The sequence below is a fragment of the Pteropus vampyrus genome, unplaced genomic scaffold (assembly GCF_000151845.1).
Source record: "Pteropus vampyrus isolate Shadow unplaced genomic scaffold, Pvam_2.0 Scaffold218, whole genome shotgun sequence".
Taxonomy (NCBI): domain Eukaryota; kingdom Metazoa; phylum Chordata; class Mammalia; order Chiroptera; family Pteropodidae; genus Pteropus; species Pteropus vampyrus.
Genome location: NW_011888999.1, coordinates 2,316,279 through 2,342,345, shown reverse-complemented (window position 1 = coordinate 2,342,345; position 26,067 = coordinate 2,316,279). Strand labels below are relative to the sequence as shown.

Below are 26,067 nucleotides of genomic sequence, written 5' to 3'. Positions count from 1 at the left end.
AAGAGGTCGATTAGTTGATGAATTTATCTACAACTTAATACATAATACAGAAGAAAGGATATGATTTTGGAAATAAAAGCTCTAATTCTGGCATATGCATCTCTGTTATGTGAGCTAAACTGTGTTTTCATAAAAAATAGTTTAAAATATTATACAAGCAAGTCATTCAACATGAATTAAAAACATACTTCATGCCAGGACCTGCTTGGTATCAGGCCTTTTATCTCTTGTCTGTACCATTCTTCCAGCATCTAATAGCTACCCAAGCAAGAATCTTAAAAAAAAAAAAAAAAAAAGGAAATATTGAACTGATTCATAAAAAGCTTTTCAGTGACTCATTTCTTCTGTCAAGATTTTCTACTCACTCACTAAAGTAGAAAAGATCTCCAACAATCTTTTTTCATTTTGAGAATTAGTTTAGGAAGTATTTAAATAGAAATAAAATTCAAGGGATTCCAGGGATTGGTTGCAATTTGAAAAAGCAATATTCATACAAAATATCTAAAGGCTAAAACAGAGAAACAAAAAGCCTGTAAGAAAACTGCCAATTTAGAAGCTCCTAAATTCATAGTCAAGAAACATCCAGCTGAGATGCACACTGACCTAAGTAACATAAATCTGGAAAATCAGACCTATAAAAATGGGTCAAAGTGTTTATAAAAAGAAAAGTGCTTAATTGACATACATTTTTTGTAAAGATGCTTTCCTAAAAAGAAGACACAGCAATCAAGTAGTAGTTTCCTACAAAATGGAGATAAAGTTTTCATCTTTTTTATCTTATCTGCGTTTTCTTAGTGCAGTTTTCCCTGCAGACTTTTACTTGCCTTTTGCTCACATTTCTAGTAGCCTTGCATGAGTGTATTCCTTTAAGTTCTGGCTGCTCGCCAATGCTTGGTATCTCTTTAATTTGCTGTGCTGTTCTTGCAGAACATGTTTCTTCTAATGCCAGCGATAGCGAAAGTAGCTACCGTAAGTTATTGCTTTGGTTTGTGGTTCTTTTCTTTGCAATTGCCCCATTGCCTGTAATGGTCATTTCGAATTTTTGCTATTGTTTTTTGATCACTGCCCTTTATCATCTTCATGCAAAGCAAATGGCTTGAAGTGAAATCACCAATTGATGTGGAAAGATACAAAAGACACTAGGGCCACGGGCGGACTCTTATGCAAGCAGTCCCAATCTCAGTTGACTGTGGCCTGTGATGCAATTCTCTCAGAGAGGGTGGCGCGGGGCGGGGGTGGGGGGGAGCAGTGGCGGGGCTAGTTCAACCAGGTGGATTTTGACATTCAGCCCTCTAAAATGATTGAAACTCCCTGCAGGAGGGTTGAGAAGTCATGGTTTTGTTTTCTTCCTCATTTGGCCTTTTTTTTCTCCTCTTGGCTCCCCTTTACAAGAGAAATCTTTATAAATGATAGTGTTCCTTTTAAATCAACCATGAATCTTTTATATCTCTTCTCTCCTTGATTAATATTTTAAGATAGATACTATGATATATCTAACTATATTTTTGATGGTTGGGAAGTGATGAAAAAGTTTCATCCTTTAATGTTGAAGGAACTCACTATTTTTTTAAGTGAACAAATCTTGGGTCAGAAAGCTTAGCTGAAAAGGTAGGTAACTACTCAAAATTTATTTCTGGTCTTTGTTTGGTCACCTCAAGCCATTTGTTTAGTGTATAAAAATATTCACCAAATACCGATCACATCCTTTTTGATCCATTTATGTGGTTTCTTACCACTTACTTACTGGTTTTTGGTGACTAACATAGGTACATATTATTACTGGGATTTTTACAATTTCTATAATATTTATTTGTACTCCTTAGTGAAATGGATTACTCAAAAAGCAGTTGCCAAGAATATTATAAAACAGGCCCAATACATATGACCCCCAGCTACCAAGACAGAAATCAGTCAGGTTTTTTTTCCTTAAATATTGTATTAATTTAAAACTAGAATAGTTTTTGTTTGTTTTAGTTTTGATTTTTTTTCTCTTACAGCATGGTACTTTACAAGACCATGCATTTTTGAGGTGGCATGCCAACTAGTTTTCTTGAAGTATGACAAACTTAGTTTGGATTCCAATATAGGCTTTGGAAAATCAGATGGCTGATAAATAGAAAAAAAGCACAAAAGAGGAAAGGTGGCAGAGAGAGGTCAGGGCCAGAGGAGGAAGATGAAACACACTACAGAATAAAATGAAAAGAATAAAATGAAAAGAATTGAAAAGAAATGAGATACCCTTGAGCCATTAAATATTAGAACCACCTAATTTTCTTCCTGAACAGAATGTCAAGGCTTATTAATGAAAGACTCAAAGGGTTCTCGTCCTTAGTGTGGTCTTTAACATTTTTACATTCTTTCTATTCTTATTTTACAATTATCCAAACTTGGAGAAACATTAGCCTCATCTGCATACTCATTTGATTTAAAAAAAAAAAAATTAGGCCAAGAAGAAGTGACCAAAGCATATGTTCCTGACAGCTAAGGTACCCTCAGTTTAGTATAAGGAAAATATAAATTGTTTGTTGGGTTCCATGGAGACCAATGGCCCTCCTTTGTCTGATGTTCAATTTTCAATTTTTAAGGTTGTCCTTCCATCCTATAGACACAGATATAGAAAAGAGAAATGTCATGCTTTGTTTTTTCAATCCTTTTTATGGAAAGTTTATGTAAGAACTACCATTTCCTTTGGAAATATTCTTGAGAGTATTTTAGAGGACCCCCCTTTTCTCTTTCAGAGAAGAGAATGTTCTTCCCAGAATCATTAGGTTATTAAAATTGAGTCAAAGCTTTCAGCTGCTCAACAAGTTTTGATAGCTCCAAGATGACATCAAATAATCTTTTCACTCTCAAATAGTAGGTACACATAAATGTTAATTGAGTGAATCTATGAGAAGAATTGGAACTGAACTCTATGATATTACCAGAGCAAATGTGTAATATAATAATCTATATTAGTTTGAGTCTCATCTGAGGTTACAGAATGTCAGCTACTCAGATTGCTTTCGTTACAAATGACCGAAAGTAAGAAGTATCTTTGTCATAGCTTAGAGGAGTAAATGATATTTTTTTCTTCAAGATGGAAATATGAGGAATTATAAGTGGACATTTATTCATTTAGCATCTATTATATGCTCTCGTCACAAGCACCGTGAGACCCAAATGAAAGTCAACCAACTCTGGAACTCAGCACACATATAGTGAGAGAGAGAGTTCAGTAAATGAAAAATGCACAAAGTGTGGTACTTTCTAGGGTAAAAGTCTAGCCCAATAACAGTTGGAGTTTGGGAGGTGATCTCAAAAATGAAGTGCTCTTTGAGCTGAGCTTTGGAAAGATGAGGCACTTACCAGCTAGATAGACTGAGAAGGAAACTTTCCAGGCAGGGCAGTGGCACAGAAAAAGGCACAGAGGCTTAAGGCAGACGTGGTTTCTAGAAAGTGGCATTTTGAAATCAAAATATGCTGCATTTTCTATTGAATTCCTGGCGTTTGCTGAAATTATGACTAACTTTATGTGTCGTGAAGAGCGACATAAACAAGTACTAAAAAGATCCTTTTTTCACTGGTGTCCGGGTGTTATTTTTTACTCTTAAGACCATTCGATGTCCACTCTGGGGAAAAATAGCTTTTTAAAAATGGTCAATATTTAGAAACAAACACTGTGTTTCACAGTTTCAGAGGGCACCATTCACACTGCATCCTAGAGTTACATGTTGTGACAACCTTACTTGAAAGCCTCACACATTTCTGAGATACACATGCGCGCGCGCACGCACGCGCACACACACACACACACACACACACACTTATGCAAACTTCAAATTCTAAAAAATAGCTCAGGACTTTGCTGCACCATCTCAAGTATCATAGAATAATTATTTTTGTCCAAGTCCAACTTTACTGAGCACTAGCCAAAATGCAGTTAATTACAGTGCACGCTGTCTAATTATGCAAAACGCCACCTTAAAACTATCTTAATTAAGGGCTAATTCCATGTTTCTGTCTCTCAACAAAGTATTACAGTGCAGGCTTGTATCTGTGGTTGTCTTGTGTCTTAGCTTTCAATTGCCCTCGTACTGGGATGCAATACAGACCATGTAGGTACAATGGAGACTTTGTAAATCTCTGCAGCTGACGCCCTGCCTTCCTCAAAGCTCAGCAAAGCTCCTTATGTCATTATGGACGTGGGAGACTGATGATTATCCTTCTCACCTGTTGGTGCTTATCAGCTAAGTAGGATTTTCAAAACAAGGATCTTGAAGAAATGATCTGATTGAAATTGAGATGCTGACGTGGGAGACCTAGGACTTTTCCACTGGAATCAGTCAGATTGATGCCCATATTCTTTGCCTTTCTTCGCTCTAATCAAATATTGCCCTTATAGTTCCTCTAGTTCTCTAGCCTTTATTAAGCAATTTTTCATTACATCTATTTTCTCATTTGATTTCTGCAACCAAACTGTGAGATATACCTTATAGAAATGCTCCATTTTACAGATGAGGAAGCTAAAGCTCCAAGAGTTAATGTATGTCACTAATATGGTGACACTTCAAGTCCAATTAAGACATTTTAATTTTGAATTCCATACATTTTCACTCTTCCCTATGGTTTGTAATCCAAGCCTCTCCACATGTTACCTATTTTCTAAGCCTGATATTAAGGTTTTATGTTTATTAACTGATTTAATCTTCTGAACATCCCGTGGAGACACTGAACCACAAATTCACTATGTGATCGTGAAGAAATCGCTCCATATCTTTGAACCTCATTTCTCTCCGATGTAAAATGAGTAGCTTAGGTTAGAACAGAGATAGCAAACAGATTTTAATCAAGATTCCAATTCTGACCATTTGGTAATATCTGTCTGAAGAGTTGTATTGAAAAATATTGAGGCCAAGTTGAGGTTCTGCAGTAAATGCAGACAGTGATAACTTGTGATGCCTGTCAAGGGCATGGAATGGGGGAGTGACATCATGTGCTACATACTCGCCATCTATCAACCACATGAACTCCAAACCCTTAACCTAGTTTAATCTTTATAATCATCAATGTAGACACTAAACACTAAATTTAGGACATTAACTGTGCTGCCACTGGTCTTTACTTCACTAGTCTCTTTTCTAGTTTCCAAAAATTTCTAAAGAACATCAACTTTCTTTTCCCTATCGTGAGAGCATATCAAGGTCTTACTCTGAATTCCTCTTATTGTGACTTGCTTCCAGTTTAAACACAAAGTATTTCATGGAGATAGTTACAAAAGCCTCTGCTAAGTTTCCTACAGCTGGAGATGTCCACACACAGTACTGCTGCCCTCCCACTCACAGCCATGCAGTTGCAAAAACAAGACCAAGTAATAGTTTATACCTTTTTGTCAGCTGTTATTTCCAAGTGCCAACACCTCCTGAGCAAAAAGTAGAAAAACTGCTAAGAATGACTGTTTTATGGAGATGACTTAACAGCAGCATTTTTTTTAAGAGTCGTTATTTACATTGGAGCACCTTCTGGCCTCTCAGTGACTCTGACTCAATCTAGCTCTTATCTCTGCCACTCATCCTTTGTTCATTTACAAGGTCTGCCCCTGTGTCCCAGCCCCCACAGAGAATTCGACATCTTTTGCCTTTTTGAGACAGTGTTATATCCTCAACAAGGAGTCAAAAAAATATGTGGTTTTAAATTTTGACTCTACTAATTACTACCTGAGAAAACAGGCCTCATTAATAGCTCTGAGGCTCAGCTTCTTCATCTGTAAAATGGGTTATCATCAGAGCACCTACCTCAAAAGAAATAGCTGTAAAAAATAGATGCCAATGGATGTGAAAACCTTTTATGGCCTGGAAAGTGCCATACATACATGAATTATCTTTTATTCATTGCTGTGACTTTTTTTTTGCCTCCCCCTCTTAGTCTCCCTTCTGCTATCCATAGGGCTTTTTATCCTTGAACATGAAAGTGAAAATTGGTTTAAGGTGCTGAATTCACAGCTATTATGTAATACCAGCTGCTGTGAGTTCCCTATAGGCGTCCTTACATAGCACCTGATTGTCACAGGGTCTTTAGAATTGGGATGGGTCTTGACATAAGGGGTGTTGCCACCACTGTCTGCCAGTCTTTCTGCTTTGAACAAGAACCGGTGCCTTTTATATATTAGAAAGTAAACAAAAAGCAATGAATAAACAAAGAACTACAGAACTGTCTAACAAAGTTAATCAAAGCTGGGCTACTTTGAGCTAATTTTCCAAATCGCAAATTATACACACTGACACCAAATACCTTATTTAAGATATGCCTTTAGAATGTCCCATCAGAATGATTTGCAAGGTCATTGGAAAGAGATTCCTGTGGAAACACGATGTGTTATATTTATTTAGAGAAAACCACACTTCTCAATGAGAAAGCACGCAGACAGAAACACATAGTAGAACCTGTCTTTGGCCTCATCGCTCATCCTGTTTCCTACCACTGAAGTCAGAATGCAAATTAATTAACATCTTTTTTTATGTTAGGCACTGGGGACACAGTAGTACATGAAACCCAGTCCTTGCCTTTATGGAGTTCCCAGTCTCATGGAGAGGCATAAATATCACCTGATATTTAAACCCTTCGTTATCGTGTGGTCAGTATTTCTCTTTTCACATATTTATCATTCCAGGAAGATTTCCCTGTAATATTACAGTCTAACACTGTCATGCTTCTATTGCTAAAGCTATACTTTTCCCCCAACCATTTTACACTTATCTTTTGAATTCCCATGACCTCTACATCTCAGGCTTTAGATAACGGGGGCTTAGCAATCATTTTCTTTTTAGCCTAGCCTCCGTAAATTTCAGTAGTTTTGTTTATTAAAAGGAACCATTTTTCTCCTGAATAAAAAAAAATGTGAATCTGTCTCCTCATGTATCAAACCTCTGCCCAGTTGTGAGAATGTCCCCTGAAGACTTCTGAGGCATCTAAGAGTATGCCACTTAGAAGGAACATCAGGCTCATTCTTCATGCCTAAAGGAAGTAGCTTGGCCTAGTGGTGCCATTCTGAGAATGGGCTCTGCTAGAGGGTGCGGTAAGATGTGACTTAGGCCAGGGGCCAATTCTCATGCTTGAAAATGTAAGACATCCCACCCCACCCCAGCTACCCAGCCTCCAGGAAGACATCTGTACTTCACAGCTTTATCCACATATTGCTTCATTTCCCTAAATCAACTGGCAGTATCGAAACTGTGATATTAACTAACTCCTTTTATGAAATGAACTTACCTGGTCTGATGCCGTGGCTATTGAAGGAGGAGCATGTGGTATTGACAAACTGTAACAGTGTTTCAGGCGTGATGAGGCGATAAAGCAATGAGATTCATTGCCCTTTGGTTTCTGAAAAACTACCTCATATCACACTTCTCCTCTATAGAACAGCAGGCAGGAAGTGCTTTTCAACAGCCCTAAGCTATTTCCTCACCAAAGAATAGTCAGTCTTAGGCCTAAAACAAACATAAGAGCAGACTTTTCTGGGTTTGCAGCTGAATCAAGCTAATCTCATGCCCAGGTGAAAAAGATGATTGAAAAAAATAATTGCCTAAAACCAATTTACTTTCCATGTTTATTTGTTGATTCAAGGCCCACTGTAAATCAGAAGGCTTGTAGCAAATGACATTGGAGGGGCTGGCGCTTTTACTATATTGTCTTTCTTAGTTCTTTTTCCAAAGTTTCAAGGCTAGATTTATGAGTGATTACAACCAGTAATTTAGGGTGCTCCTCAATTTTTTATCTTCTTGAATTGACCCAGCATTTTCATGATGAATTATCATTACCATAAAATCCTCAGTGCCCTATAGGTATATTCTGATGAAGTTTTTGTATAAAACAAAACAAGCAGACACTTGCTTTTGAACAATGTGCTTCTCTGGGAAATAAAATAGAAGATGAAATAAAAGGTCCAGAAATGCTGACAATGTAGCAGCACACTAATGAATGGACCCTGTCCTTGAACTAGACCATTTTGTTTTAAGTAGTAATGCTAGGCATAGAGGCCATGGTGCTCCATTTCTCAGTGTCAGGCAGAGGACAGATCCATAGGTCACTGCCCTAATGAACTACAGACAGCTAGCTTCCAGTCGTTACTTAGAGATATGACCATCGATAACCTGACACTACAATAGTGCCAAATGGTATTATAAGGATGAAAGGAGTTTTTGAATGGTTCAAGGAGAGAGAGCAAGGAAAATGAACCCCGAACTGTGTGTTTCCTGTGTTTCAGAGCAGGGCTTGTAGCTGTGGTGTGTGACTGGTTGTTAGTTCACTGTAATTTTCCTTTCTTCTCTTCTCAGGAGGTCAAGAAGACTTCATTCTTTCTTATGAGCCTGTCACAAGGCAGGAAAGTAAGTTTCCCAGCATGCTCTGGTTCCTGATTTTCAGGCCACAACAGGTGACACCATTGCAGGAGGGAAAGAGTGAGGGAGTAAGGAAAATAAACTCTATTTAATACTCAGCTGTCCCCAGACCAGATGCTCTCTCTTTTGCCCTCTCACCAAGCAAACAATTTCCCTGCTGACCATGAGCAGGGACAGCTCCCAAGAGGATGGACCAGCTCTCCAGATGAGCGATCCTTAATGGGAAAGACCACATCCATGTCACTAAAGAGCCCCGTTTACAGGACCGATGGATAAAATCAGGAGACTGATGACAGCTCAGTAGTGGAAAGAACTTTCTAGCCAGCCTGTCCTATGATACAAACCATCTGCGGGCTGCTCCAGAAGCCTGCGTTTCCTTTTCTTAGAGGCATTTCTATAGAGACTAATGGCTATCGACAAGGTTACTGCAGAGAAAATTCAAGCATCAGATGAGGAGTTATACCAAACGAGCATTAGAGTTTCTTCTAACCCCATGATACAAAGGAACTGGGAAAACTCCAGGAGAATATAAAGAGTATTTTGAGATGAAGTATGAAATAAATTATGAAAACATAAGTTTTCATTACGACAAATGATTACTTTTTAAAGTTATTGTCTAAACAGTGGACAAATAGCTACTTCAGAATCTTTTTTTCTCCTGCTCAATTGACTAAACTCAGTAGATGTTTTGACATCATGTAGGCATAACATAAGAATAAGCACAACCCCTCCAACTGGCTCTTTTCATTGACAGACACTGCAGTTCCTTTTTTCTGTTAGTAAATTCCAGAAAGTAGGCACAGCCAAGATACTGAGTGTTACACACCCATTTCCCTATATGGGGAAAATATAGGGAAAAGGGCTGTATGAGCGATTTATCCAATGAAGTAATGCCCTCGGCAGTTCTTACTGTTTGACTATTTCGCCTTAAGAATCACCCTGACAGGACAGTTTTGAAGTCATTTCCGTGACTTTCTCCTCATCTGCCTCTTCCTTTTCCTCTCTGCAGTAAACTATACTAGGCCAGTGATTATCCTGGGCCCCATGAAGGATCGGATCAATGATGACTTGATATCTGAATTTCCTGACAAATTTGGCTCTTGTGTGCCTCGTAAGTATCATTTTTCTTTTCTCTAGGAAAAAGCTTGGCTCCTTTTTGAGATGATAAAGCGTAATTCTGTTCCTCAGTAGTCTCTCCAGTGGTTCGAATACTACCAATTAGTTATCTATTATCCAAGCATCTTATTTAATTTTCTCTGCCTGACACTTCATCTATCCTGCCATGTAATCTCTATTTAGTAAGTAGTAAGTATGTTCTCCAAACTGACTGTGGGCCCCTAGAAGGCAGGATGAATCCTTTCTTTGTAACTGCCATAGCATTTAAAATCACATAGTATTATTGCTAGGTATGCTCTCACAGATTGATTGAAATGCCACTGAATCACACTTTCCCACATGATAAGAGAGATCAGAAATAAAAGCCCTATTTTAAAATCATCTCAGTATGATTTAGGGCCATGTGTCAATCCAAAAACAAAAACCTTTCCTCTGTGTTTTTATAGTCCCACGTTTGGGGAAGATGAAGACAAGAAGGTATATAAAACCTTAACCTCTAGGTCATTACAGACTTTAATCTACTTTCTTATCATTATAGACAATCATCAGATCTCCTGGTCTCTGAATATGGACCCATAAAATTCTATCTTCTCTACCTCCTTTCTCTCTACCATACCTTCCCCACTCCCCTACCTCCATCTACCTCTATTCCCACTGTGTTACATAAAAATTAGAGGGCTTCTGTGTATGTAGAGAAAACACCAGGAAATTTTAATTTATTAGATAATTGAGCTCTTAAATTTGATCCCAAATTTTTCTTTCTCACTCTACATTTTTTAAGCTTTATGCTTTGAACTGTCTGTTACATTGCATTACTGCAAATGTCACCTGGAATACATAAGAATAGCAGGAATTGTGTATGTGTACAGGACATGGACTGAGGGAACTAGGATGATGGGTATGTCTCATGAGGCATTCCCAGCAAGTGCTCTGGGAAGAGATCCTGCCGTAGAAAATAGCCTGAGAAAGACTCTAGATAAAATAATCAAGTCAAACTCTATTCACAGCAACTTCCAGTTTGTTCCTCCACTTCTGAAGTAAAAAATTAAAAAGTCAGTTCTTAAGCACCATTTCCATTTTACCCTCTACCTTGTACACTCTTCTCTTTCTCTGTTTTTAATTAATAACATATTTTATGATAACCAATACATATTCATTGTACAAAACTTGGAAAATGCTTTTTAAAAAGTTAAACAATAAAAAATATACAGAATTCCACAGATAACATCACAGTTAGTGTTTTCTTAGATTTCCACCCCTTCTTTCTTTCTATACATGCATTTTCTCCTGTGATTGAGGACATATTAGATAAATACAGTATTTTTTGTTTAACATTATTTAAAATTTTATATAATTATTTTAAATTATATTATGTCATAATTAATCATTGTATATTTTTCTTTTTGTCTCATATAATTATATATTATAATTACTATCTATAACTGATAAACTAATATAACTGAACATCTTGAAAGATAAAGTTTTAAACAAATTTTGACAATTTTTAAGACAGATTCCTAGAAATAGAATATCTGAGTCAAAGATTGAAATTATATCAATATTTTTATTTATAATGATAGATTGCCCTTTTCTGATGAAGTTTAGTCACGTCTAGCCATGATTAAAGTTTAGTCCCATCCTAACTGTGATAATCTCATTTTACGTCTTTTAAAATCCCTGAATGTATTTAAACTGTATGTCTTTTTATTTTCTGGTTATATGACACATTTTCTTGCTTCTTTGCTCATCCCATAATCTTTTATTTTGTGTTGGACATTGTGATGCTACATTACTGAGAGTCTGGATTTTGTTATCTTCCTTTATAAAATATTAAGTTTTTGTTCCGACAGGTAATAGTTTACTGACAGATCAGCTTCTTCCAATAATGACTTCATTTTAGACTTTGTGAAGACAGGCCTAGGGTAGGTCTAGAGTAATCTAATTTGTGGCTTTTCTGGGGCCATTATATGACCTCTAGACTCTCCATTTAGAAATAGAAGTAGAATAAATGGAGTTCCCCTCATGTGTTTCACTTGTCAAGAATAATAGTCCTGCACTGATTATTATCTGATGACTGAAAATAGCTATTTCATATATTTTGTCTAATTTTATAGTTGTTTACAGGGGGAAACTAAAGCTGGTACCTGTTGCTATGTCATGGTCCTTCATATAACATATTTTTATGTATCTATGTTGAGGGTGTGGTGAAGAAAACAAGTATAAATATACGACATTAATTTTATTATTTTTTGTTTTATAAAGATACTACGAGGCCAAAGCGTGACTATGAGGTGGATGGCAGAGACTATCACTTTGTCATTTCCAGAGAACAAATGGAAAAAGACATCCAAGAGCACAAGTTTATAGAAGCTGGCCAGTACAATGACAATTTATATGGAACCAGTGTGCAGTCCGTGAGATTTGTAGCAGAAAGGGTATGTTCACCAGTCATCTTACACCTCCTCCCCTGAAGAAGGGTCCCAGGTGGCAAGATGCATTTTGGTCATTATTCTTTCCTGATTATAGTTGTAATTTTTGATTAAATGTTCCTTTTAAGACCTCTAAGCAGAGAATCACTTTAGAACGAGGTTGCTAATCTTTGCTCTAATCTCAATAAAATATGCCAATTGACTTAAGGGGTGGGGAAGTATAAACCTAAAGACAATTAACAGCTTAAAGTTTATGAAGATTCATTTTGTCCTTTGCTCACTTATCTTTGACCCCGGTAAACAGCATTGAATTTATTAAGGAAGCTTCATTACTCTTGGTTGTTTAGATCGAGGTCCTCAATTCTTTTTAATAGCAGGAGTTACTTGTTATCTTCCTGAAAACTTGAGGTCCTCATGATGGAGGGTAAATAGATGGAGAGGACTGCTTAGCCAGCTCAGCTGGCAGAAATTCCAACTTAAGGGAGGTGTAGATACTGCAATTCTTTTCCTGCTGATAATTTCAAGGGAATGGAAAAGGAGAGAATGTTCAAGAGGGAATAGGATAGGAAGGCACCCGAGTGTGGCTTTAAGATCTGCCTATAAAGACATCTTAATCTGTAAACAGATGACCAATTTAACAGGAGGGGGAAAAAAAGAATTAAGAGGCAATCACATTGTAACAGAATTAGTATTTATTGGGTTGATTTATTTTGGTACAATCTTTTTTACAAAACCTCTTTTAACGTACTGGTAAAAATAAACAAACAAACAAGAAATTTTAATGTCTATCTGAGAATACACTAAGAAGTTGCATCTGTTTTCCACCCTCTCAAAAGTTAGGTTCTGTGAGGTATATTATACTGTTTGTAATTAGTTTCCTAAATAATTGCATTTATTTTCTTCTGTGAGCATGTAGATACAATCTTTGTTAACTTAAGAGGTTCTGGCCAGTGAATAATCAGACAGAATTTAGAGATTTTTATGTAGCTGCTGCACTTCATAGATAGTAAACTTGGAATTTACTACTTAAGTGATAAAGGCTTGAACCATCTCAGTGTGTTTCTCCTATAAGAGCTCAAGTATTTATGAATTCTGTTCATTTTCATTTGGATATTATAGATGAGTTTTTATCCCCATTATTGATTTAAGACTGTTCCTATCTGCATAATATGCTTTTTTTCTTCTCATGTAAAGTTCTTCTAGCATGAGGGTAATGAGGCCATTTCTCTCCAGGAGGTAGAATATGATGTGTGGCAAATAAATCTACTTTTCCAAAAATACTTAATAAAGCAATTCCTTGTTCTGAGCACTCATTGCAGTGGAAGTCAAGTTAAATGAGGTGTGCTATAATGTAATAGAGTTTTTATTTGTTAACAAATTTACATACCCTGTGCAAGCCTCTCTCATAGCATTTAAGATATAGTATTTACAATAACTCTTTTTGTGTCTGTCCTCTGCTAGACTGAGCACTTCAAGGGCAGGGTGTATATAAGCATTCAGCAAATGTTTATGGAATTGTTCTCAATTCACATAATTACCATTTCTCCAAATTTAACATCAGGCAAGGTGAGACAACAAGGTGTCTGTTCATTCCAGTGCTCAGGCTTTGGGTTTCTGTCCTTCTAGCACTGAGACTTTAGGCAAGTAAGTTAATATTTCTAAGCTTTAGTCTCCTCTTCTCTAAAATACTGTTGATAATATGAACCTCATAGATTTGGGAATTTCTTCTTGACAATTGTCTTCAGAGATGGTTTATGAGCTTCATGAGAATAGACTCACATTACACTTGTCTATATATATTTCTTTGTGCAAAACATTAGATTTATTTAAGAAAACAAAGTTAACTGAGATGACACATGTGAAATGTCTATCCCAGTGGCAGACACTTAGTAAGGGGGTAATAAATATGAGTTATGGCAAGCATTCAGTAATGACCTATACATCTTTCATTTATGCTTTGCAGTGATCCTTTGTCAAACCTTAGAAATCCATTATTCCTTATCTTCTCCTAAAGTACACTTACATTTTTTTAGGGGGTGTTGGATTATGATCACTTTTTCTGGATTAACTCCATATTTTTCTTCTTTCTACCAGGGCAAACACTGTATACTTGACGTATCAGGAAATGCTATCAAGCGGTTACAAGTTGCCCAGCTCTATCCCATTGCCATCTTCATTAAGCCCAAGTCTCTGGAACCTCTGATGTAAGTGGAGGCCACTGGGGGCCTTCATCCGGTTCCCTGTTCCATATGACACAGCACATTATTAATAGCTTTTTGTCACAAATGCTTACAAATGGGAAATGCCACTGTTGATTTTTTATGCATTTCCTTTTTTAAAAGCTATATTAAAATTTTTTTTGAGCCACTAGAGACATAATGTCAGTAACTCCTTAAAATGTCCTCACTAATGTTTCTCGGCTTTTTTTCATTTCACAAGTTGTTTTGTGTGTGTGTGATTGTTTTGTTTTGTTGTTTTAAAGGTAGGTTGATTTAGTTTGGTTTGCTTCTTCAGTTTTGTTTTACAAATGATAGGTAGCATCATCTTTGAATTGTCTATTTCTGAGAGCAGCTCCATTGGTAAATCTTTTTAAATATGTAGGTTTTTATAGAGGGAGCAGACAATATTTTAGACTCTTTTCATTGGCATTTCACTTTGCTCTATCATAGAATTCTTGTGTTCCTTAATTAAAACCTCATGAATATAGACCACTATCTTTAATAGGGAGTTTTTAAGACCTTAGAGTATTTGACAAGGTACAGAAGTGAACCACAAAGCACTGGAAAAGAGTGCTTATGGAAAGACCAAGAAAATGAAATTACTTAATCCCAGAGATGAAAATAGCTACTTGCAGAGGATAACGGCTAACTGTTCTGCATCTTCTCTAAAGACGAAAAGGCGAAGTGAGCTGCAGTAGCTGGAATCGAAGCCAAGAAAATTAAGTGAAACACATAGTTGATCTCTGGGGAAATTGCCAGAGCTGTATCTTAAAAGCAGACTATATTCTCATAAATAAAATATGGACAAAGTTTCTTACCAGGATGAAAAACTAAAATTGGGAGGTTGCTGACAATTCAGCCACATGAATTTAGGTCTTAAATTTTAACATAAAGATTATTGCCCATAGTTGGCACATAAGAAAATATGTGTTAATGTTAAAATAATGATTCTGGATAGTATTATCCCTGATCATGTATATTAAGTTTCTCCTCGTGTAGGATATTGTGTGGGGTATTACATAAAGTGAATTAAGCAACCACAAATTTCATCATGTAAAAGTAATTTCTAATTCTTAAAGAGCCTCGTAAAGAGCCTCAAAAATTATTAATGCTTACATTAATAATAGGATTCAAAAAATAGCCCTCTCATCCTGGAAACAGCATTTTAAAGGCCTGTTTCATAAATAGAAAAATGAATTTCCACATCATAAACATGCAGTGGGATAAATGGCTTCCTGGGGAAGTGAGGCCTGTGGGAGAAACAGCAGTTACGCATTTGGTTCAGTGTGATATTGGGAGACATTCCCATCTGGTGCTCAGTAGGAGAAGGTCTACTTCCTTCCACAACTATAAGATGACTTATTTAGTTTTGCCTTAGGGCATTGTCACAGTCACTTATCACCAAGGAAGATTAAACATCCTGAAGGTTGGATTCCTCCACCAGGATAGTGAATCTGACAGAATTTTCTGCAGCCATAGTCATATGTGGTGACATTCAAACCAACGTGCTCTCATTCGTAGATGCTTGATGTTTACTTTCCAGTTCGCTCTTTTCCAAGAGTTTTACTTCAGGAGCAAAGCTGGCATGAATTGCCCAATGCCCAGGGAGGAGTGAATGCTAGGTCAGCTGGAACAAGAGCATGGCAGCTGTCACATCTAGGCATTGATACATCATCACACACATTATTTCTCAAGTGCATCGTCCACATCAAACCACAGAGCTTATTAGCACATGCATAGCTGACTCTTCAGAGAAGCATAAAATCAAGGGCATGTATGAAAGAGATGTTCTTTTTATATTGTGTTGCCTCGTGACTTCCATTCCCCGTCCTGCCCAATGGCAATGGGAAGCTTTCCCGTGTCTCTCCACCTTGCCCCAACCTGCTCTTGCCTTCTCGCTCCTGTGATAGCCTGTGTTCACTTCTGTATTCAACTGTGAGATAATTATATTTATTTGTCTAGCTCTCCATGCATTCATTCACTGACTTATTCATTCAACAAGTAAGTGCTGAGTCAGGCTCTGTGCCGTGGTCTCTTCCCTCAGAGAATTCACAGATTAGGCAAAAAGACAGAACAAACCCATAGATTAGAGGTTTAAAAACCTAAGCTTAGTCATCACGACAATAAGTGCAAAGGGAATATAGAGAAGACAGATCAGGATGGGCCAGGGAAGTCAAAAAAGATTCTGACCTACATGATTTCTTGACATCTGAAGCAAAACGCCATCTTTCTGTGAAACGTTTCCCTTGGTCTAGCCCAGCATCTTCTGTACCCGAGAGTGACAGCCACTCACAGCTTCTAGGGCTAGTGCTATGTGGGAGGAGAATCATGGACACCATCGCTCAGGACGAGATGAGTTTATTTCAACAATAAGAGCTCACAAAATTTTGCTTCTGTGTATCGCAGCCATCAGTGTCATGTACAGAATCATGTTAACGTCTAGCTTTAGTTATTTATTTTTTTCCAAATAAGGCTCTTGGTATAACTTTTAACCAATTTTACTTAAAATTGGTTTAAAAAATCCTTACACCAGATTTACTCTTGATTAAATGTACAACCTTACACAAGTCTCTTTACTACTTCAGGCCTCATTTACTTTCTCTGAAAAAAGGAATTTGCTGAGACTACATCTTCCAGCCCCAGATCTCTGGCTTCCTTAATGGAATGAAAGGCAGCAAAGTTGTCAAAATTTTATGTGCACCTGTGATGGTCCCGATGGACTAACCAAAATGTCTTTGCTCTCGGCCGGACTTTTATCGGCCTAACACAGTCACGCTGGTATTCTTATGATAATCAGAGGCAATGACTGGCAGTCTTTGATTAATGAAATGTCTTTGATTAAGAAAAATGGGAAGATAAATAATACGTGCAGTTTGGTAGGCAAAAAAATTTAACACCAGAGGACATAAGAGGATAAAGCTGCCACTGGTTAAGAATCTGTAATTAGGTAATTTTTCCATCTTCCTCCCACCTCAATTTGTCCTTGAGACTAGGTTGGATTTAAATAAACTTAAAATGATTAAGCAGCACTTACATACAGATAATGATACACCAATGGTTAACAGACTAACAGAAAAAAAGGGACAAAGAGTCCCTGGCACAATTTCTTTACAGACCATCCTCTTGTCAGAACAAAATAAACAAAAGTAAGCTTCAGAGCTTCCTACCAAGCTCCTCTATCCTTGCTCGCTATTTAATATTACTTGCTTATATTCTATTTGGAAATATTTTGGTTCCAGGGCTTTTGATTGTTACAGTCTCTCTGTGTTCATTTTAATTCAAGCCTTCTTTAGCAGCTCCTTAAGATTCCATTTGATTATAAAAACAGGAAGTTCGGGGCTCTGGTCGCTGCAGACATACCTCGCCATTAACAGAAGTTTAGCATCAAGAGCTGCAGATGGCTGTTCAGCCTGAAAGATACACATGCCCGAGGGGCCTGTCACTTCTTCTATAATTCTTTGGAAGCACTTTCTGTGCTTCTCCACTCCACATGTGTCCTGCTGCACGTTAAAGAGGAACAGCAGCCCTTGGGGAGGATGGGGTAGTTGAGAAATCAAAGCCTGCAAGGCCGGGACCTGAGAACAGTCAAGTCGTGTTCTCTCAGATGTAACGAGGTCCAAAATGCTGTAATATACTTTCCCTTCTCTCCATCTTTTGTCCTCCCTTTGACTACCCCTGGAAGATTTAGTTCAATTCTACATGCCACATTTAATGGAGATAGAGCTAGACCAGAACAAAGTCCAAGGAAAGGTGGACAGGAAGGTTAGGATTTGGAAATCATGTCCAAAGAGAGAAGGAGGGAATTAGGACAGATTATTCCGAAACAGTGGACACATTTAATGGAGATAGAGCTAGACCAGAACAAAGTCCAAGGAAAGGTGGACAGGAAGGTTAGGATTTGGAAATCATGTCCAAAGAGAGAAGGAAGGAATTAGGACAGATTATTCCGAAACAGTGGACACCTCAAGGGACACGTGAACACTTGATTTAAAGACCCTGGTGCCTGTCGTGGAAGAAGGAAGTTTAGCTCCTATCTATGGGACTGCAGAAGACAGAACAGGGACCAGTGACTGAAAATTATAAGGAGACAGATTCTGCTCCAATCCAGTGTGGAACCATGAGATTGCCTTCTGAGAAAGTGAACTCCCTGACAAGGAGTCCTTGTTGCTGAAATTATTCCAGCAAAGAGGAATCCAGAATGAAGACCACACTAGGCTTCCTGCAAGATTCGTTTTTGTCATACCTTTTACTTTCTCAGGATTTGGGAGATTCCCTGTGTGTTCTAATACCAAACCCTCATTTTCCCAGGGAGATGAACAAGCGTCTAACGGAGGAACAGGCCAAGAAAACCTATGATCGTGCAATTAAGCTAGAACAAGAATTTGGAGAATATTTTACAGGTAAGTTCATTTACCCTTGGACTGTGAGAAAGGAAATAAATTTTCTGCCATTTGGCATAGATGTGGGCCTGGTATATCTGGTCCCTAAAACCTTCCTGCTGAGAATGCCTAATTTCCCTCTGCTTCGCCCACTTGATCCAGACTCAGTTGTTCCTGCTCTGGTTCAGCGGCAGCCAGCTTCCAGGTTCCCAGTGGCCCTATCCAAAACTGAAAACAGTTGATGCCGCTGAGCTATCTCCTATTAAGGAGGTTTTGGCCATCGATGCCTCATTAAGCTATCTTCCTGACATCATCAGAAAACTTGAGAAAAAAAAAAAACCTTTAGGGTTCAAAGTGTGCACTGGCCAAAGCAGACACTGTTGAGAAGCAGTCTCAGGTCCTCCGTTCCCTGCTTCGATGGCCTGGAGGTCTGGTCCGTCCTCACACTGTCAGTACTCAGACAAGAGGCTCGAAACACTCCCCTGTGCTTCGATTAATTCCCTCTCAAGCCTGAACACAAAACTTTTCTTAACATGTCCTTGGAAACATGAAATTTGGGGAATAGAGGAAGATTTTCTTGGCCTGAATAGCCTGGGTTCTCCCATATATTTTCATGAAACACTGATCAAATCCAAAGAGTGACCAAACTTTGTGGAATTTGCCTTACAACTGATACTTTGAAAACAAAAACTTTCCTCCTGAATCACCTTATGTGAAGTTAGAAGTTTTATTTTTTATCTTATTTTGAATAGGAAAACACCAATGGCTTAGTGGTTTGCAAATATGTCGAATTGGGTAAATTTTAAGTAAAATTCCTATCAATAACAAAGATATGAGTTATTTTTCACCCTAAAAGAACATCTAGGTAGGACCATCAGATCAAAACAATGTACACTTGATAGTGGCTATATTCAGGAATAAAATACAGTAATCAAACTCTGAGGAGTGTTTTTGGAAATCTAAACCATGTGTCAGTAGCAATTTATTTCTAAGCCCTATTGTCATGGATAGCAGTGGCTGTTTAGAGATCTAGCTACAAGATAGCTTTTGTTCAAAGGAGATAATAAAATGCACTAAGCAACTGGGTGTTTGGGGTAATACATTAGTAGTTCGTTTATTTCCTCCTATCCATGTTTCTTATAATCATTTGCCATAAGGTATTCTCAATATGAGCAGCCCTATAGAGCAAAATTTCATTTTGCCAGATTACGTGGAGAATGAATGGAGTTTCCTATCAAAAGTTTTGGGCATTGAGGAAGTTAACTAAAATTTCTTCCAAAACCTTTACTATTTTCTCTGTGTCTAAAATATCTGAATTGCTGTCCCTGACAAAGTAAATACAGTACAGAGAGTTTAAGACCAGCTTTCTCGGATAAATGGGGAGCTCTAAATGTGAAAATTGATCAATGCCTACCCAGTTCAATGTCTGGCCCAGAGTAGACACCCATAAAAGGTAAACAGATAAATGATTCATTATACATGACTACAGACAGACATGTAGAAAGTGGAAAGACTATGGTGCATTTATTACCAATCCAGAACATGCTTTGAAAGTATTTTTTTTAAATCGTGGATGTGCTCTTACTTGAGTGAATTTTCTGCTTTTTCTTACTAACAAAAAATAATATTAAGCATCTTGATGAGTTTGTCTGTCACGATTTGAGCTTCTGCTCTGTGACTGATGTTTGATTCTCAACTCTGGGCGTGTTTGCTTTTGTTCTAGCTATTGTCCAAGGAGACACCTTAGAAGATATATATAACCAATGCAAGCTTGTTATTGAAGAGCAGTCTGGGCCTTTCATCTGGATCCCCTCAAAGGAAAAGTTATAAATTAGCTACTGCACCTCTGACAACGACAGAAGAGCATTTAGAAGAACAAAATATATATAATATACTACTTGGAGGCTTTTATGTTTTTGTTGCATTTATGTTTTTGCAGTCAATGTGAATTCTTATGAATGTACAACACAAACTGTGTGAAGCCATGAAGGAAACGAAGGGGCCAAAGGGTGGGACAGAAAAGACACTGCAGTACGCAGGAAGGCTTTGGTTTGCTCGAGGGGCCAGGTGTAGGGATGAACCCCTGACAGGCTTTGTGCCCAAGAGATGGGCAGCCTCCTCACCCCAGCAGATGTCCAGAGCTGATTTAGCTGCTGAGCTCTCTGTGTTTTTTGCTTTAAAGAAAAGTTGCCAGCACTTGAACTTCACCAACCTTCCCATTACTCACATCTGTAATTGGTCCACTTCGAATTTTATAACTATGCACATCCTTTGATTTCTTAACAAGCAAAAGAAAGAAAGGAGGAAAAAAGAAAGGAGTCCCTTTGGAGACGGCATAATATCAGGGAAGGATAAGCGTGTAGTTTCTTTGACTGGCAAAGACGAGCATTTCATAAAATTCGCAAGTATATGGAGGACTGACCTTACTGAGAGGAGGGGATTCCACCTGGTGTTAGCTTTATGATTGTTTATTGTCTATTTTGCCATTTATAAACTGAAAGAAGGCACTAAAGATGATAATAATTTATACAATAAAACTATATTAAATGTATAGAAACAAATTTCTATAGGTCAAAAAAGTTTTGTGAAATATTTTGTAAAGAATAATTAATTGAAGGACTAAATGTATGTACTATCTGCAGATGATCGAATTCAAGAACTCAAAGTTGCACTGTCCCTTCTGTTGCCAATGATCCATTAAGAGCATCTGAGTTCTTTCCAAAGTCTGACACAGACTTCTCCCTCACTTACCTCCCATGATCTCCCTTGCCTATTGGTAATACACTCTCATGGAGCACAGCCCTTAATGAGTTGCCCTCATGGATATTTTTGGAAGACATTTGGTTAATGCATTTTTAAGCCGATGGCTTTCAGAGACAGACTCATGCAAACACACTAAAGGGAAATTTTTGCTTTTCTCTTGTTAAACGACCTGGACCTGCTGTGCAAATAGTTGAATAACTTTGTTCCTAGTTACTTACATACAGTTCTTAAAGGATCATTTAGTATTTTGTCCAACTATGAGTAATTAGAACTTTTTTTTTTGTCTGTTGCACAAGTAACTGAGGTTTTATGACAGCTAAAGATGGTTGAGAGCCATGGAGAGATCTGTCCCAAGATGCACTACTTCTCTGAGGAAGAGAGAAAGAAGTATTTGGTTGGGGGGGTGAGGGGTGCAGACTTTTGTTTCTGTGTACTGGGCAAAGAGAACCATAATGAAAGACAATTAATAACTTTGAGCTCAACCAATTGAACTGCCTTTCTTGGGGGCTGCACCTGGACCAAGTTCATTTTTTTAGCAGTTATAGTAATGATGATTTTTAAAAAAGAAAGAAAGAAAGAAACCTCCCTAAGCCTATATCCTACTTTAGAGTCGCTGGTGACATCAGCACTACTTGAGCCCAGGGTGTTTAGAGAGAGACTTTTCAGTGATCTCGATAACCACTCAACTCTGGTCCATGCATGCCCAGACTAAGCCCCATCGCCTTATTTCTGGGGTACATCCAGACCTGGCAGGGATTCTGCCACACTGTGCAGTAAACCAGCATGCAGGCTGGGATGGGAGAGCCAGAGAGCCATCAGCAGTGATGGGGCTTCTTCAGAGTAGAAACATCAGAGCTCAGAATGAGGGTCTCTTTCCAAAAACAAGCATTGTTCATCTTACACTAAATACCACTGTCTGCTTGGCTGCAGTCACCGAAACAAACCACAAAAATGCAAAGTGATGCATCTACCTATAGTCTTGAGGCTGCCTTTGCCAATGGAAGGGCTGGTGATGTATTTTCCCTCTAATGAAACTTAAATTTCTGGAGCTTTCCTTAGACTGTTCAAAATGTTAAAGATATGTCCATGCCTGCCATTCGCCAGTTTCAGGTCGAGGTCTACTTTCATCAGTATCGCTCCCAGAAGTTTTCTGCCACCAGAATGCCATCCCTGATCCCAGCTCTATTTTTAGGCCACCATTGATAACTTCTTTGGTTTCTCAACTGAGCATGCAACCATTTACTTAAAGGACTGTCATTAATGAGTAGATGTTTCCGCGGGTCGTGTGATGTGCTTTCCATTTAAAATTAAGTATTGCTGTGGCTGAGTACAATCAAATTGAACCACCAACCCTTGGTTTTGTAGTAATATAATTATTTATTTTCCTAGTGTAGATGCTTTCAGATTAGAATTGGCATTTGCACTGATTTTTTTATGTAGATTTATATAAATATATATATACATATATATTTGCTTGAAGAATCACCAAGCAAATTGGTGAGAGGGTCTTTTCCTAAGAATTTCCACCTCCATTTGTTGTGTTGTCTTGCGCTTCCCAATGTTGAGGTCTCTATGGCTCCAATGAACCTGTGTATTTTGCAGCAAATCCTACAACTGGTGTGGAAATGGCGTGAAGGTTACCCAGATTATATCTGGTGCAAATGCACTTGGAGCCTGGGGCCAGACTGGTGCTAACACCGCTAACTTTGTCCGGAGCTCTCTCCAATCTGAAGGCTTGCTGGGGGCGCAATGTCACCTTCACATGCTGGGCCCTTTCGGAAAAGTGCCAGATCGTGTCACTGGTGCTATTTTTCATGCTCTGGTACAATGTGTAGCACCACGGGGGTCTCAGCTTTACCAAAATCAAAATCCCACTTGTCAGCTCATTGCAGGAGCATTTGTTTTTTGCTCTCCTCCCACGGCAGTTGTTGGCCATTTCTTTGCAGGCCTTTTCTCCCAGCCCCAAATTCTTGGATGGGCTCTACCTGTTAGTGAGCTCACCTTTACAAGCTGCACTCAGGTGCCTGTGAGCTGTCTTAGATCCTACTGCCAGCCCTTTGGGACTCCAAGCCAGGGAGAGCTCTCCACTCCTCGGGCTTTCACCTCTGGTTCTTTGTCATTCTCTTCTTCTACAATCCCTCTCCTCTCTTTATCTCATTCCATCAGTCTTCGGGGTACCTCTGCTTTTATCCTTCCCTCCTGTCTTCTCTGAGTTGTGGATTTTCTCCTGTAGTCCTTCTTTACTCCCTCCCCTTACTTCATTTTTCCTTCTCCATCTCTTTGTCTACCTCTCCTTTATTCTCACTCTCTCTTTTCCCTTCTAATCCCCCTTTCCTGTTCTTTCTCTTTTCCTCACATCTCTGATCATCTCCTCTGCCATACCCTGCTTCTTAATATTTCTGTCCTATAAGGGCTCACGGCTGATTCAGACAGCAAGTCCACAGATTGGACTAATGACACAAAAGCTTTGGGGCACCGTTTCACCTGCGCAGCCCAGAAAGCAACGCTGACCGTGAGGTCCTGAACTGGAGCAGCTCCAGCACGCCTCACTGAGCCAGCCTGCACCGCTGCCCTAGCAGTGACGCTGCATGTGCTCTGGGCCCTGCCGGCACCTGGGTGCCTCTGCCTGAAGGCTGGTCCAAAGCGAGCCCACTCCCAGCACCATCCCGTGGCTCCAAGGACACTTCTTTTCAATAAAGGCAGACTGGCCCCAACAATTATTCTGACAGCAAACCTCTTCTTTCTCATCGAAGCCATGCCATCGCCTTGATTTGGAGAGAGACATTTTTTTCCCATTCATAAGCTTTCTTTTTCCCATTTTTATATGAAGCCCCCTCTGCTTTTCAGCTGGTGATTGCCCTGGTAAGGCTGAACGGACTCGCTGGTGAAATAACATCTCTTTTTTCCTGTCTTGGTCCCGCCTAAATTCCTTCAAAAATATTTAAGTCAAGGACTCAGGATAGTTCCTAAATTTATCATAGTAATTTGTCACTCTTGGGGGAAAAAAAAAGGAGGACATTTTCTTTAAAGCATGTGGAGTACCCCCTGTGACAACTGATTTGCCAGAGGACTCTCTAAAGAATTCTGTGGATATACATTTTACTTATGTGTATGTATGTTATATGTGGTATGTGTATCATGTGTACACATACTACAATGGGTATGAATGAATGTGGATGGAAACCCACACACACACCCCAGTCTGTAAATATCCTTCCTCACTGAAAACTGTGCTTTGGAAATCATATCTTGTACAGCTGTGCAGTTTCTTGTAGCAGCTGAGGACAAGCTAAGACAGGTGGGCAATTGAGACAAAGGTCATCTAAAAGGTACAATTCAGAATCTCCCTAGCAACTCATGAGGACAGACAACCAATGGCAAGGTTGACTCCCAATGGGATGGCAAACTTTTCTTCTCTCCTTTTTGAATTTGTGTTTCTTAAGTGTGTCTTAAATTCTGAGTGCACCAGGCTGTACCCGTTAGAGCCTTTCAATATGACAGTTTTGTGCTTCTCTCCGACAGGATGTTCCTCCATCGAGCTGTAGTGCAGGATGGGAGGGAGGGGGAAATACTCCTTGCCTGGGCTGGAGTTTACAGAGACACTGCACAGCTTACACTCCTGTTAAGTGTAAATATTCGACACTTCCATTCCATTTGTGTAAAAATAAAGCACACACGATTATAAAATCAAGATGTATATTTCATACTCAGTGTGTCCGTGCATATTTATTGCGTTTCCAGGTGTCAGCGATGGCCCCACTGTAAAGATGCTTGAGAGTGTTTATAAACATGTCGTGGTTTTATTATAAGATACAAATATTAAAACAATTTTTACTTTATAGCAAATTATTTTCTCTCAAAGCATAATTTGTCTTATTTCATGAGGAATAGAATCATTCTACTTTTATCAAATTTGTCTGATTTCAGAACTGAAGTGTAATTAGAGTAGGTTTGCGCTGAGAAATATCGGCACTGCTGAGAGGAACTGGAAGTGGTACTTTTGCATATTTTTAAATATTTGGTTACCGTTCTTGCCTGCTTTTACTCAGGATTTTGCTGAGTGAACAATGTATTAAAAGATAGCTTTTTTTAAAAAACCCTCACATCTGTATGAAAAAATTAATTCCGAAGTCTCAAAATTGTGAGATTCCAGAAGATACTATAAATGGAAAAGAATATATTTTTTTCTTATCCGATACTTACAATGCAAGGAAAGGCACAAATTGGAAAGATGTCATTATACAGATAATACACTGGGGCCACAAAATATACTAGCTCCAAAGATCTGAACGGACCAAAAATGTCAGTTTAGGGAACCTGAATGTGCCAAATAATGTTCTAAATTCTTTCCTCCAAGTTAATATGTGTTTTGCCATATTGACATTTAGACAGCACGGGTCTGCCGACAGGAGGACTAAAAACCCTTTGTGGAAGGGGTGAAATTTTGCCATCAAAGCAATTGCTTTGAAGTATGTTTTGCTTCATGATAAACTATCACATGATTGAATCAGCTATGTGGGAATCCAGACTGTCTTGGCCATCACTGTGAACTCACGGAGATCTCTACCGGATGTCATCAGCAGTGGCATAGAAGGCATTGGCTGGGGCTGCAAGCCCAACGCAGACCTCATATTTAGACAGTTATTTAATTTTTAACATTTACACAGTCTCATCATGTTTAATGTTAGTGGTAACACTATACAAGAGCCAGATTCGCTCCAGTAATAAATGGGTGTGTTTGTGTGGGGTGGGGGAGCTAAAAGAGCTTTTGACTTTTGTTTGTGTC

General features: G+C 38.5%; 1 protein-coding gene across 4 annotated transcripts in view; it reads left to right on the top strand.

The window, feature by feature from the left end:
- The window catches only part of LOC105300775 (disks large homolog 2), a 277,157-nt gene extending 254,941 nt beyond the window's left edge, over window positions 1-22,216 (top strand). Inside the window, exons 6-12 of one of the 4 annotated variants that reach the window (XM_011373139.2) lie at window positions 928-969; window positions 8,313-8,363; window positions 9,385-9,486; window positions 11,754-11,926; window positions 14,015-14,124; window positions 18,448-18,539; window positions 20,242-20,950. In XM_011373139.2, coding sequence (XP_011371441.1) covers window positions 928-969; window positions 8,313-8,363; window positions 9,385-9,486; window positions 11,754-11,926; window positions 14,015-14,124; window positions 18,448-18,539; window positions 20,242-20,348 — 677 coding nt within the window. In that variant the 3' untranslated portion in view covers window positions 20,349-20,950. Of the gene's footprint in view, window positions 1-927; window positions 970-8,312; window positions 8,364-9,384; window positions 9,487-11,753; window positions 11,927-14,014; window positions 14,125-18,447; window positions 18,540-20,241 lie in introns of all 4 variants that reach the window. The other 3 variants (XM_011373138.1, XM_011373141.1, XM_011373142.2) reach the window with 3 other exon arrangements.
- Window positions 22,217-26,067: the final 3,851 nt, after the last annotated feature.